The sequence below is a fragment of the Branchiostoma floridae genome, chromosome 4 (assembly GCF_000003815.2).
Source record: "Branchiostoma floridae strain S238N-H82 chromosome 4, Bfl_VNyyK, whole genome shotgun sequence".
NCBI classification, from domain to species: Eukaryota; Metazoa; Chordata; class Leptocardii; order Amphioxiformes; family Branchiostomatidae; genus Branchiostoma; species Branchiostoma floridae.
In genome coordinates this window covers 21,975,361-21,989,966 of record NC_049982.1, presented here as the reverse complement: position 1 = coordinate 21,989,966, position 14,606 = coordinate 21,975,361, and the positions used below count along the sequence as shown (strand labels likewise).

Below are 14,606 nucleotides of genomic sequence, written 5' to 3'. Positions count from 1 at the left end.
TTTGTGACTGTAACAGCGATTAACATAAAAAACAAATGTGCAAATACCACAGTTATTATAACAATAAATCGTGTGGTGTTACTTTTAGCCATTGATGGGGACCTATGCGTAATCGTCTGGGTAGAAGAGTTTGTGTAATAGTGGACATGACCTGCTGAGGAGACAGTGATTACCTGTGGACGTGCGGTACTATTTCCCTCGTACAGTATTGGGCCGGTAGACAAAGACGCATTGTAGTAGTGTGTCGTGTTCTGGGAGATGGCCAGGCGGTTCTCAGTGTTTTTGGTAGAGCTGGTTTCAGGTGTTGTTTGACAGAGAGACAGGTTAGTCATGTGTAACGGGACGTTAATGAATCTTTCAGGGCTGCTACAATGGGGCAAACCATTTTCGAGAAAATCTATATAAAGTGGGTCATCATTTGCTGAAACACTCTTTGGCCAACATCTACGGAACTCACGAGCCTTCTCTGCCAGCCATGACATACGACAGTCACAGTGAATAGGATTACCGTGTATGAACCTTAACCCTCTCTCGCTATGCTTGGAACAGAACGTCCCCCTAGGCAGATTGTGAGTGGGAATATCCAGGTTTGCCTCCGAGAAAGTGGACAGCTTGTTGTAGGCAAGATTTACAATTATATTAAGAGCTGTTGTCTCTGTATCGGCCAGTTCAAGACTAACTGAAGTCAAACGGTTGTGCGATAGATCAAGTCGTGTAAGGTACATCATATGTTTCAAAGATCCCCACGGAAACTCTGTGATGTGGTTGTGGCTGAGATTTAGTATGGTTAGAAATCGGAGGCCAGATAAGTTCGGGATTGTTCGGAAACGATTTTGTTGCAAGTACACATGGTTAGCGTTGTGAGGTAGACTACTAGGTAGACTTGTTAGGTTGGAGTTCTGGCAGTCGATGTTAGTTACGGGTCCATCTTTGACATAGCATCTATCTGGCAGTGCAGTACCTCCACCTAACGCCAAGTTCATAAGGAAGATAAACACCACGTATTTCATTGTTATGTCCTATACGTTAAGTTACCTTGAAACAAAGATGTGATCTAATCTTAAAACAATCACTACTAGCAGTCTAATTCTTAATCACAAAGGTTGCCCGTTCCAGTACTCAACCAGCTGCCAATATTGCAATTTGTTTTCCTGTAATGAAATGCAGTAGGCTCCAGAGATCTTCAGAGTTTTAAGAGTTCATGTAACTTTGATTAACAAACCGAGTAAGTCCAGATAGGTCAGCTCATGCATAGCACATTGAACTGTTTCCCCACCTGTAGAACAGATGTAAATTTATACCATCCTCAAAATCGGTATTTTTCAGTAAAACTGTAAATAGATATAAAAGACATGCGAGGTAAGACAAGCAAGCAGGGTTGAGGTAATTTCTGATAAATATGCTGAATGGTGGCAAACATCGATAAAGATACAACCGTACTTGTACTCTTTGATGCATTCTTTTCTGGTACATATGGTTGAAACATACCAAGAGGTTTAAGTATTGACACAGATGAAAGATCCTTTTCTTTGTGACAGCAGATGGAAATCTCCAGCAAACAAAAGTAACAGGAGTTCAAAGAACCCAAACCTCCGTGAAATGATTAATGGAGTTTGACAGATTAGAATAGAAATTTTGCTGAATAATTGTTTAAACTGTTCTTATATTTACATAATGTTTATCTAGCAATGTTGAACATTGCCTGCTGTTAAGATATGCTGAAAATTGTCTGGAGCTAACATGATTACCAACGTGAAATAATTTGAAAAGATTCGTTCCGTAAGTTTGAATTCATCAGAAACAGCCAATTTATCTGTTATTACATTCAAATACCCTTGCTATCATAATCCTTTATAATCTGTTACTAGTCATAAACCAAAGAGACATAATGTGTTGCTGTTTGTTAAAGGTACAGAAATTAAACATACCCACAATTCTTCTCAATGATACGACGAGCGACACATCTGCCGGACAAATGTCACAACGCCGAGTCTCTGTTTCTTTCACACTTTATCACGTGGTCTGTTGTTTAACCTTTTCCCTGCCGCCTTAACCCATAACCAATAAATATTTGGTAGCTGATGGCCACGTCCACATGCTAAAGGTTAATATTGAATTCCACAGTTGTAATATCCGTACAATCTGTAAAGCTCATGTCTTTTAAAGAGATACATTGAAATCCTCTGACGTGTACGTTTAGTTTAGCACGTACTCAGAACGAACTACAGATGTGAGGCTCTAGGCGATTAGCTTGGCTGCTGAATAGTTTTTTTTTTTCACAAGCAGACGAAGTTAAGTAAATGGCCAAAGTTGTCAAGGAAAAGTGGATGATGTTCACGTGTATCATTAACATATAGCTACTCATTACATACAATAAATGATGTGCACATGTTCCCGCATCACCAAAATTGTTTTTTGTGTTAACCCCTTTTTCAGACGTCTCAATGGTCACACAATACGTATACCTTTATAGGCTAATGTCCCGATAGATTTAGAAATCAGAAATACATATTAATCCATTATAGCCTGATACGTGTGTGGTACCGCCTCTTGCCACCTCCAAAATTCGGTCTTGGAGAAATGGCAAAAAGCAAAGGGGTTTATTCATCTTTAAGGCTTATCGAATTTTGTTAGTAAAATGTGTCCAAATATAACCAAGAATAACTGTACAATATTCAAGAGATTTTGCAAACAACACAATATTGGTTATGACAGAATTAGGTTATAAGTGATTTGTACCCTTCGTAACTGAAGTTGTGGCATTTATATTTTCTGTAGAATGTTCTGAAAGGCTAACGTTTCCAACATTTTAAGTTTTACTGCTATTTTGTGCAACAAGAAGCGTCTTTGTCTTGCTATTGATATGTCTGTGTTCATTTCAAAATGCTTGATGGGCTGAATTCTTCGGGTGGCAACCTGTCTTTGTCTTCCTTGGAACGTCAGTATAGCCTGCAGTTATAGACTTATCAATAAGATCGTTCAATAGAAAGACTAGTCAGAAAATGTGTAGCAGCCATAAACTTTGAGAACAAGGAATACAACACAGCCTTGTACACAGTTCAGACATGTATTGTCAGACTGCATGTCTCCTTCACAGCCATTGCTTATGACAATCACATAAAATTGTTTGGTGTGAAAATAAAGCATCTCTCATTTTGAAAATGTTTGATAAAATTGGCCATACAAATATATATTTTTCATTTCTTGATAAAATTATTGTAGGTCTCTCCTTTGCAAATAAGACCTCCGGAAAACATGTTGGAATGTATTATGATTGTACTATCACTTTCACAGCATATATTATAGAGCAATTCAGCAATTCATTATAGAGCAGTGGAACAGTTCACAGCTGCTGGTAGACAGTAATGTCCTTGTTGCTGCTGATGTAAGTGGTTGTGTAACAACATGACCCCTGGCAAGGCTCCACTGTTGTCCTGTAGGTCGCCTCTGTGGGAAGCTCTGTCTTCACAACCTGACCAAGCTGCACTTTGATTGGCCCTGTCTTGTCATGGTGAGGTGACGGTGTGGCCAACTTTGCACTCAGAGACAAGATTTGATGTGCCTCTTGCAGCATAGACTGAAGAAGTCCACTGCACGTCTCTTTGTTCACTGAAGCTTGCGACTTTACCATTTTGGTGTCTTGAGACTTTTCCTGACTTCCATTGCACAATGATGTCAAGCTCACAGCAGATGTTGAACTCAGCAGCTCAGATAGACACAAAATGTCCTGCGACTCCTGCTCCAAGGCTGACACTGAATCTGCTCGCAGGAGAGAGCTGGAGTTGATGAGCAGTTCTTCCATGAGGGGAGCAATGTCCATGTTCATATCAGAGGTCAGGTTCTCCTCATCATCATCCATGGGTGAAGGGCAGCGGGCTAGGAAGCACTCAGGCAGGAAAGAGTCCTCTTTGTGTTCCATGTCTGCTGGCAGCATCTCTTCCTCATCAATGGGTGAGGGGCAGTGGGCCAGGAAGCACTCAGGCAGGAAAGAGTCCTCTTTGTGTTCATTGTCTGCTGGCAGCATCTCTTCCTCATCAATGGATGAGGGGCAGTGGGCCAGGAAGCACTCAGGCAGGAAAGAGTCCTCTTTGTGTTCCTTGTCTGCTGGCAGCATCTCTTCCTCATCAATGGGCGAGGCGCTGCGGGCCAGGAAGCACTCAGGCAGGAACGAGTGGTCTTGTTGTTCTGTGTAAGCTGGCAGACTCTTTTCCTTAGACTGTTGTAACTGGGCTGTTAGCTTGGTGTGTTCACTGTAGGGCAACATAAAATGCAATTAAATTAATCATACTCATGCTGACGTATTCAAATCTCAACAACACAAAGAAATCAAACTTAAATGTTAACATCCCAATTCAAAAGTACATGACAATTGCAAGAGCAAAATTGAAATTAGTGCAAGGCACACCAAGACGTGAACCTGGATTTGCAGTGAAGCCACGAATACATAGAAAGGACCAGGAAAGAATGTATGGACAAGATAATAGTCCTTTATTCCACATATTGAGTCAACTCACTTTCTCTGTTCCTCTAACACGACCTCCAGCTCTGCGATCCTGTATGCCATCGCTTCTGCCTCTTCAGGTGAGATGTGGGCTCTGGCCTCATATCTACTGCTGAAACTGGAAATAATTAAAGCATCAAATGTAACCTTATCTATAATTCTACCTTTAGCCAAGCTGTTACATTAAAGCAACTAAATGAAAAATATGAATATTTTATGTTATGGAATAAAAGGTGTTTTGGCCCCTGAGGTGTTGCCAAAAAGACACAGAAGATAACTCACCGGGACCCTCCTGTCTTTAGAATGGCAACCTGTGCCTTCAAGTCATCTATCAGGATGTGCTTCTGGGCACTCCTGTTGTAGATAATAAAGATTGGAATATAAACTGGTGCACAGACAGCATTTCTATTGTGCAAATACAGATACCGCTAATACAAAAAGAACACTTGAAGTATAAGAGGAGACCTCTTCAGGTCACTACAGCAAGTATGTAAACTAAACAGGGTACAGATAATACAGAGGGGAAGGACATTTAATTGGCTATGGAGACTAAAGGACGTACAGACAGTTAAGGGGGCACAGACAGTACTTTGGGGGAAGCTACTGAGTAACAGTGGATAAATAATGGTCATTTAAGGGGCTATGGACTGTAGGCAGTTTGTACACCACAGGGGGTACAAATGGGCTATAGACAGCACTGAATATATTTGAATGGTGTACGCTGTCTGGCACTTCAGAGACATGGACGTTACTGGGGTAAGGACTCTACAAGAGTAAGGATGCAACAGATTATACAGACAAGATAATGGGGTATAGACAGTACAGGGGTTATGAACAGTAAACAGGTATCAGCACTACAATACGTCATAAACTTATTGATAACAAAAGCAAACAAATACATTCACAAAACAGTGCTTCTTTGAAGATAGAATGAGTGAGTGCAAACAAAGTTTTCATTTTTTCTGCAATTTTCAAAAAAGATAAGTTGATGCACAATTGCTAGTATTTTTTTGCAAGTAACAAAACTGACAAGTACTGAAAGTGGTCAAAATAATATAATATTACAAACCTGTTTTTTTCCTCCTGTAGGTCACAGATGGCCCTAATAGATAGAAATGATGAAGATGCATCTAATCAAATCTTGAGTCCATGTCATTATATTTCAGCCATACATAGTATGGTGAAATATATTGTATTCGTAATGTTTCTTTCTTTCTTTCTTCTTTCTCCTGTCAAATCTTCAAAGTGATTCATCTCCGCCGTTCCTGGACCGAATGACCTGAAATTTGGCACAGGGGTAGAATGGGCCAATACCTTGATGCTTTTTCCTCAGTTTTTTTCATATCTGCCTCTAAAATGATTTTATTGAGATTTTTTGGTCAATTTTAGACCAAAACTGTATATTTTGGCCCCTGTACCCTGGTATTACAACCAAATGAGCTGAAATTTGACAGAGATGTGCCTTGATAATGCTCCCATATAAATTCGATGACACTTTTGGTGTACAGTACAACAAAATGCTTATTTTTGCGATTTTTTGACCAATTTTTGACCAAAAAAGGACACTTTTGGCCCCTGTACCCTGGTATTACAACCAAATGAGCTGAAATTTGACAGAGATGTGCCTTGATAATGCCCCCATATAAATTCAATAACACTTTTGGTGTACAGTACAACAAAATGCTTATTTTTGCGATTTTTTGACCAATTTTTGACCAAAAAAGGACACTTTTGGCTCCTCTACCTTGGTATTGCAACCGAATGAGCTGAAATTTGACACAGATGTGCCTTGATAATCCCTTCATATAAATTCAATAACACTTTTGGTGTAAAGTGCAACAAAATGCTTATTTTTGCGATTTTTGGCCAATTTTTGACCAAAAAAGGACACTTTTGGCTCCTGTACCCTGGTATTACAATTAAATGACCTGAAATTTGGTATAGATAGGCATTAGATACTTGGTAACAAGATTCAAGTAAAAATTTTGACATAAACAACTTTAGAATGATTAATTTTGGCACTTTTCTGAGGGGAAATTTGTTTTCTTTTTGCCTCCTGACGTGACCTTCCGTGACCCCGTACAGAGCCACACCTGTGCGCGTCAGCCGGAGAGTTAATTGAATCAAAGACCTAGCCAATCAGCGAAGAGGAGGCCAAAGGCTAATTAATATTCATAAGCGGGGCCTCATGATCCCATATATAGCAGTGTTCCCGCCAGGGGGAGCGAAGCCCGCCTAAGGCTCTCGCATTTTAGAAGGCTTTATATTGTATCAGTTCTTAGGGGCATATCTATGATAATCGCAGCAGTCACTTAACTTCTCTTCAGGAGTTTAGCGTAACACTATTTCAGGTCAAACCGTCAAAGGCAACTAAAAACAAACTTTAACGTTACTGAGTTCAACAGTACTTATAACTTGTTATCCGAAGTTGAAACGCTAGCGATGGTATTTTCGCTTCGCTGTTAGCTCCGTGCGACTGTTGTTGACGGTCTTATAACGGTATATTTTGCACCCCTGTACCCTGGTATGAGTAACATTTGGTATAGATAGGCATAAGATAGTTGGTAAAATGATCCAAGTAAAATTTTTGGCATAAAGTACTGTAAAAGGCTTAATTACAGCACTTTTTTTTAGGGGAAATTGGTTTTCTTTCGTTCTCCATGCCATGACCTTTCGGACGTTCACCCCACAGAGCCGACATCTGCACCTGCGTCTAGCCGGCAGGAAGAGTTCATTCAATTAATGGTTCAGCCAATCAGCGAAGAGGAAAGCGAAGGCTAATTAATATTCATAAGCGGGACCACACAATACGTTAACTTGAAGACTCAGGCCGTACAGACTTCTCGCCAGGATTTTTTCAAAGCGTCGGACAGGGGTCCGGGGGCCGCCGAATGTCCCTGGCGGGGTCCAGGGGCAGGGCCACTGTGGGGGGGGACCCAGGTGGGCGAAGCCCCCCCGGAAGCTCTTGCATTTTAGACTATTGAGAAGGCTTCTTTTATTAGTTTTTTTAGGGCCATATCTACGATAATCGTAGCAGTCACTTACTTCTCTTCAGCAGTTTGACTTTAAAATATTTAGGGTCTAAGCTTCAAAGACAACTAAAACCTCATAAACAACAAACTTTACTTAGCTCAACAGTATACAAAAATATTGTACGGGTTGCCATCCTTAGTTGAAGCGCTTATTTATAGCGCTAGTATCTTCGCTGCGCCGTTAGCCGCCGTGCGACTTTTGTTGACGGTCTGATATCCCTACGTCGCCGCCTCGCTGATATTCCCACGGACATGTTTAAAAAAAAATACCCAGCAAAAAACGCTGTTCTGCGTCAAATTCTATTCTATAAAACATGTGGGACTCAGTGTTACAGTCTAAATATTTTGTAGAAGCACCGCTGTAGGAAAGAAGGTCCAAGCAATGTAAAACATCACGTAGCATGAAGTTCGCTGTCAACTGGCACACAGCACATGACTGTTTGAAACTCTAAGTCTAATCAACAGCCGTGTTTGATTGATAGCCGGCGGTCCTTTGATGAAGTCGGCGAAAGGTGCGTTAGTTAGAAAATCTGCGTTTAGTTTTGATACGTAATTATAAGTTAGACAGTGGCGAGAATGATTATTTTCTCATCAATATTTCTCTTCAGAATTATTTGAACTTAATTGTACATCTAAACAATTGGCTTACCTGTGCAATGTTTATATGATTAATGATCAGTGTACTGAAATCATATGTAACGTATGGCTCCTAGTCAATAGATCAGCATTTTTCTCTATAGTGACCACCTGTCTATAGTGGCCACATTTCTATCACTGGACTGGAACTTGCAAAAACTGCTGTATTTTCTCCAGAGCAAATGTATGTGTTCCTAGTGCTGTTGTTGTTTGACATAAACTTTGAACATTTAAATTGTAAGTAACTTTAAACTGCCAGAGTTTCAGCCCAATAAAACACTCTCAGCGCCAGGGTATGAACAGACTGACCAGACAGACGAAAATAAATCCTCGAACAAGGTTCAATCGTATCTTCCGGGTCTGGCAGGACTGAGTTGTTAAACTAAAATAAGAATAGGCTCGATGGCTGATTGCATACAAAGTAAAGCAGTTTAACAGTTTTACAGCTTGAAGAAAACAAACGCTCCTACAGTACCTGCACCTGCTTGATAATTATTAAATCGTATGCCCTACTTGAATAAAAAAAGTTCACTGCAATAATAAATGTACCCACATCACAAGGAGCTTATACTTTTTTAAACTTACACCTAGTTATCGTACTGAAAATTGTTAATGACATTACATGAAGTCATTCAACAATTTTCAGTCATGATGAAAATTTTCTGAATGGAAGGTGTGATTATTGTCATTTTCTGAAAAATAGAAGCAAGCTCTGCCTTTACCTGGAATCAATTCACAATACCAGTCCACTTTGGGGGATAATGTACTGTTAAGAGGATGTTCCATTTTTGCGCAGGGGTGATTTGGAACAGTCCAAGGTTGCGTGGGAAGGGGTATGGCTGAAATATGCTGTATTTGCTCTTAAGCAAATGTCTGCCTTTCTAGTTTATGATGTCTCTTCACAAAAATAGCCAATGGTTTTGAAAATTGCTTTTGATTTCTTTTCAGGAGAAATCACCTTATGCAAAATGAGTTTTCTTTTGTAATGTTTAATGTATCTGTCCATACCTGATATATTCATTCTTGATTACAACAATTTGTTTAGAGCAGAAGTCAAACAGCCACTTACATTTCTAAGTCTGCATGGGCCTGAGAGAGCTCCCTGTATTTGAGAACAAATCATATGGTTTAATACAAGTATTTATTGCAATGGACACAAAATGTTATGGTATGTTGGTATGGTACAAATTAAGTGTCTTACAATTACAACAAGATCTGAAAGGATGGACCAAAACTGAAGAGTTAAAAATTCATCTTCATACCTTTCGTGTTGGACCTTTGCATCATCAGCTTGTCTGTGATATAATGAAATGTACAATGTGCATTGACATAAATTGTAGTGAATATACAAAATTGCTCATTGTGTCAGATCATAATATTATACCATTCTAGTCACAACTCTAAAAACTGCAAATTAAAAAAGTTTCCAAGAAGGTCTATCTTATCAACACTGGAGGTTCAGGATGTTTACTGGTTATCAGATGTATCAACTTGGAAATACTTGACGGAGAGGAGCAAGGGGCCCGTCCCTGGCCTAAGGACTTCCAACAACAAAAGAAACAGAATAAAATACATGGTAGAAATCAAACAGAGAAAATGATAGAGACAAATTAAACAGCAGAAAATGATAAAGACTTAAAGACTCACAGCTTCTCATCAGTTAGCAGCATCTGCAGTTCTGCATTATGGAAGGACGTCCTGACCAGGTCATCCTCAGCAGCTTCAGCTTGCCTGTTTTGGGGAGACAATTCCAAACAATCAATTCTGTCAATGACTTTACAAACACAACTTTCTTATGATAAAGTATGATTGATGCTCACTCTATATATAAGCTAGCACCTTATGCTTACGAGGCTGGTGTGTTACCTTCTTCTAGATTTTAGTTTTACATTGTCAGTGAAGTATTTGACTTTTGGCTGATAAGGCAATAAGAAATTAAAGTAATCTGTTGACTTACTCTTGAGCCAGCTCTAGAAGCTCTGCAGCCTCCCTGTAAATTAGGAAGGATTAGTCTATTTGCTTTCAAACGAGCTGGAAAATGCAAACCCCCCGCCCGCCGGACTCATGCTGACGCACACACACACACACACCACACACACACACACACACACACACACACACACACACACATACATGTAATAAAGATTACATGCACACACATAACGTTACATTTCTGCCCACGCACACACAAGCACGTGATGATGCAAATACACACATGTAAAGTTACTTCATATTTTATCTGCTGGGTAACCTAATAGTATAACTGGGATTTAGGAAATCAAGTCCATATTGGGATAAATATTGCAAATTGAATCCATTGTCCATTCACTTCATATCCTTGAATACCCTGATTTTAAAACAAGGAATAAAGGTTACCCGCAGATAAAGGTGAACTGGAGTTATATGTTAAAGCAGATTTTCATTCAGCACCAAGGACAAGGAAAGTTTCTACATGCAATAGATGGAAACATTGATAACTAGATAGACAAGAACTGGAGTTATATGAGCATTTGGGTCCAGTTGACACATCTGTATCTATGACACATATCTGTATCTATATAGCCTGTATAACCGCCATTCGATGTAGCACACCAGCTTTATCCTGAACATATTCTGAAAGGTACATGTGATCTCTATTCTTTAATGAGAGAAAAAAGCACATCTGAGATGACTATATAAGGCCTATGAATGCATTGTACATTCTAATTTTTACCTCTAAAGAAATCTAGAGTTGACCGAATCCCCACACAGAAACCATTATTACATGGTCTTACCTGTTAAACGGGGAGGCGTCTTCCTTTTTCTTGCAAAACAATCTGAAATCAAAGAATAACCAGCCATGATTGATTGATATACATAGCATTATGGGACTCGATACAGAAACACCATATGGGTATCCCACAAATCACTGGGGTCTAGTCAACAGACAAAGGAAAGTATGTGGCACTAACACAATTCAAAATGTAATTCAAGCAAAGCCATTCTGAAGCTGTAATACATCTAGTATTGTAAACTTGCAATTGGACAGTCAACATGAAGAGTGGTAAAAATATTGCCAAATCTAAACAGTAGCAACAATGAACAGTATTCCATATCTATGTAGGTACTAAATTTTCTTCTATCCTTTCATAGTACATGAACAGTGCCCAATTCTGACCAAACATAGATCTGTCCAAAGTCCTCAATTTCTACTGTTCCTAATTTTGATCTACTTTGACTTAACGTCCCATCTAAAGAACTGCAACTCCTTCCTCCAAGCTACCTTACATGTTCTTAGGATCTGCATGTACTTACTTGTGAAGAACATACAGGCTCTCCTGGACTGTAGCTGTACATGTATCTCTCCTCAGACTGCTGGAACAACAGATAGAAACAATTAGGTGATGTTGTCTCTACTCAGAGGTTACACACAGTTGCAATTGAATTCAAATGGCAGTTAAGTTGAAATGCAGAATTCCAGTGAGACAGGAAGCTAAGGACTTTTGTATGACTTGATGACAGGTGCACCAATTGGCACAGAAAATGTGTGGATTATCATCTGACTGTTTCAACATTCTATCCATTTGCTTGAGTAACAGTAGCAAACATCTTGGTGTGGGCTGAAATGTAAAGATTTGGTCACCCTTTCCCATTCATCTTTTCTGATTGTTGAGAACACCGGCTACTTCTGACATCATCATCTTCATCATAAAGATATCATAAAACTGACTAAACCGTTTCTTACTGGCTAAAGGAGGTTGCTGCTTCTCCTCCCTGACTCTGCTGAGAGTAGGAAAGGGAACAGGCTGGAATGAGAACAAGAACACAAACACAACACAGCAGAGCAAGGAAAAGCAAAGGGTAAGGAAAAGAAAGTCAAAAGGTAAACATGTTGAATGATTATAGAATTATTAAGAGTAAACTATATAAATATATGAAAGTTGATGTAGCTGAGTCAACTTGTCAGAAATCTCTGAATAGTCATTGACAAAGTAAGAGGAAAATAAATGCAACGATCGGGTGTAACTGGGGTGCAAAAAAGAATCGGTATCCATCATGTGTTCCCAACGTTTTGGTTGAATGATTTGGGAAATGACCGACAAGGAAAGGACAACTTACCTTCATATACCGCTTAACACTTCTCACTTCCTTTGACACAGTCGTCATCTTTCCTCACTTCGACACAGTCGCGTTCACTTCAGAATTCAGAAACCAACGTCGCAAATTCTCGACTTGTCAGAACGTCAGACCTAAAATGTAGGAAACATCAAACTATGTTAGATCGTTATCCTAGTGTCTCCGATTTAATCCACGGCAACAATACGTTAATAGGCGTGCAGATATTTCAACATATCAGATATATCAACATTTACAAACAAAACTTACTCCCTTCTACCAAGTGCTGAATTGACCTTGAAAAGAAAAGCTAGTCCCGAACAGCGCCATGGTCCTGTTTCTGCTTTATTTAGCCAAAACTTAGGCGCTTTTTGGAGCTCTTAGTACATTTGTTGCGTGTACACAACAGCTAGACGTATAATTATACATAAACTGGTGACTTTACGAGTATTTTGATCGTTTTCATCGTTTCAAAAAGAGAGAACAAATTTTCCCACCTAGTTCACGGACTGGAACTTGTCATCTGTGTGGAACCTGTGTCCATGGCAACCGGGGTAAACAGGAAGAAAATCGAACGCAAGGAGGAATGTCCCTGGATTTTCACTGTTAGAACTAAAAGAAATTGTTCAAAACAAATAATGCGTGGACTTATTTCTATGGTATAAGCCCCTATTTAGCCTTTAGACTGTTACTTGTGAACTGGCATAGATAATCTACTTGACTTGATCAATTCATTTGTACACATAAGAACATATTATCATTTTCTGAACACAACAATCGTTTCATCATTCCTGTTCTGTACCATGGATGACCACAAGAATAACAATCGGGTTGTGGCGGTGAATAAACTTGGTACTACGTCCCAGCATTATATGGCAATTCGATATTGAAAACAGGCCCATCAAGAAGGCTGGGTAGTTAAATCAACTAGAAAATAGAGTTTTGGTTTATTCACCTCATTACAGCAAGCTGTCTGCAAAATAGTCAAGCCGCTCCGCGTTCATGGAATGGACTACTTTCTCTCGCGGTATGACTAGAAAAAGAAATACTCTCTCTATATGACTAACGTTATAACCCATTCAACTATTATAAAATAACGAAATATAAGTCGTTGCGTTGGATGGGTCATTGAGCACCATTGTTACGTTTCAATTCGTTTTCAATTTACACAAAACCAAACATCGATACCTGCCGTCAACCCCGGAAAAGGCAAAGATGGGCGATATCCTTGGTGCTGATTCGTCATCTCAGTGTTGCAGCTGTCGCCATCGAGAATGCCGCTGGGTGGCGCTTCCCCACCGATGACTATTTCACCATACAGATAACATTGCTCCAAGGCAAGAAAATATTGATTGTTCTTCCATCCTTTCCACGTAGAGGTATGTAAAAGTGTATGCACTTGAATTAACATCCGTACTTTTGCATTATCGCAGACAAAAGGGCCCTTAAAGTGATAAACCGTTACAACATGGAGGTACATGCACCTGGGCTAGAATCAAAACGTTTTAATATAGCGCTCCGGGCATATTTAAAACCGGAATGAGTTTTAGTACATACGTGCCATTTACGAAGATTAGAAACTGTATTTTTGTTTAGCGGGCATATCACTGAAGCTGTGCCACTTTGGCGGCGTGTATGCATCATTTTCGTCATAATGGGAATATCATGAAAAGCATTACGTGTATGACTAAAAAGACGACAAACACACAAAGATTAAAAAAGATTCGTTTTTTTATCAACGAAATTCATCAAGAGTTTTGTTAAATCGCTAGGCCATATGGCACAACGATGCCACCAACGTACCGCAGATTCAGTTTTTAGTTGTTTATATTCGTGGTGTAACCATTACAAGTTAGATGTCGTGCGCAGTAGTCGGGCAGCGTGTTGTTCTGTATAACTGTCAGGAATACCCCTGTGTTAAGTGGAGCAGTCCGAAACATTAAAAAAGTCCTTGCATAATCATCCGAGTCTAAAAATGAATGTAAAAATGCCTCCTATGCGAAAAACTGTGAATGGATATTTTGTAGTATGTAGAGGCTGTAAAAAGGAAAGTCAAGTTCTAAAATGGCATTTTCGTAGGGTACTGCAGCGAGCTTTGTATTTTTGTACATTTGGTTAATAATATGGAAAACATAACTCGAGACGCTAAGATGATGAATAGATCTTTATGATATTTTGTAGCGGTTGTGAAAAGGAAGGTCCAGGTCAAAAGTGGTTCACCTGGCATTTTCCGTTGGTCCTCCAGAAAGCGGTGTATGTGTGCGTGTTTGCCGATGTAACGTTACAACATAATTTAACAAGTTGTAAATGATTCTACATAATATTTAGTGAATGGGTAGGGG

The 14,606-nt window shown here is 39.5% G+C and overlaps 1 protein-coding gene across 10 annotated transcripts; it reads right to left on the bottom strand.

The window, feature by feature from the left end:
• Positions 1–2,888: 2,888 nt before the first annotated feature.
• Positions 2,889–14,553, bottom strand: LOC118414227. Of its 10 annotated transcripts, XM_035818121.1 has the most exons (13): positions 12,762–14,553; positions 12,268–12,398; positions 11,894–11,931; positions 11,464–11,523; positions 10,944–10,985; positions 10,127–10,159; positions 9,817–9,900; positions 9,432–9,464; positions 9,239–9,271; positions 5,571–5,603; positions 4,784–4,855; positions 4,515–4,619; positions 2,889–4,250 (listed from the first exon to the last, which is right to left on the bottom strand). In XM_035818121.1, exons 2-13 carry the CDS (start codon positions 12,313–12,315, stop codon positions 3,344–3,346), a joined length of 1,488 nt encoding a protein of 495 aa, XP_035674014.1. In that variant the 5' UTR covers positions 12,316–12,398; positions 12,762–14,553; the 3' UTR covers positions 2,889–3,343. The 10 variants fall into 10 exon arrangements, with proteins under 10 accessions (XP_035674014.1, XP_035674015.1, XP_035674016.1 ...); XM_035818122.1 differs by lacking the exon at positions 12,762–14,553 and having other exon boundaries at positions 12,268–12,690; XM_035818123.1 differs by lacking the exons at positions 11,894–11,931; positions 12,762–14,553 and having other exon boundaries at positions 12,268–12,685.
• Positions 14,554–14,606: the final 53 nt, after the last annotated feature.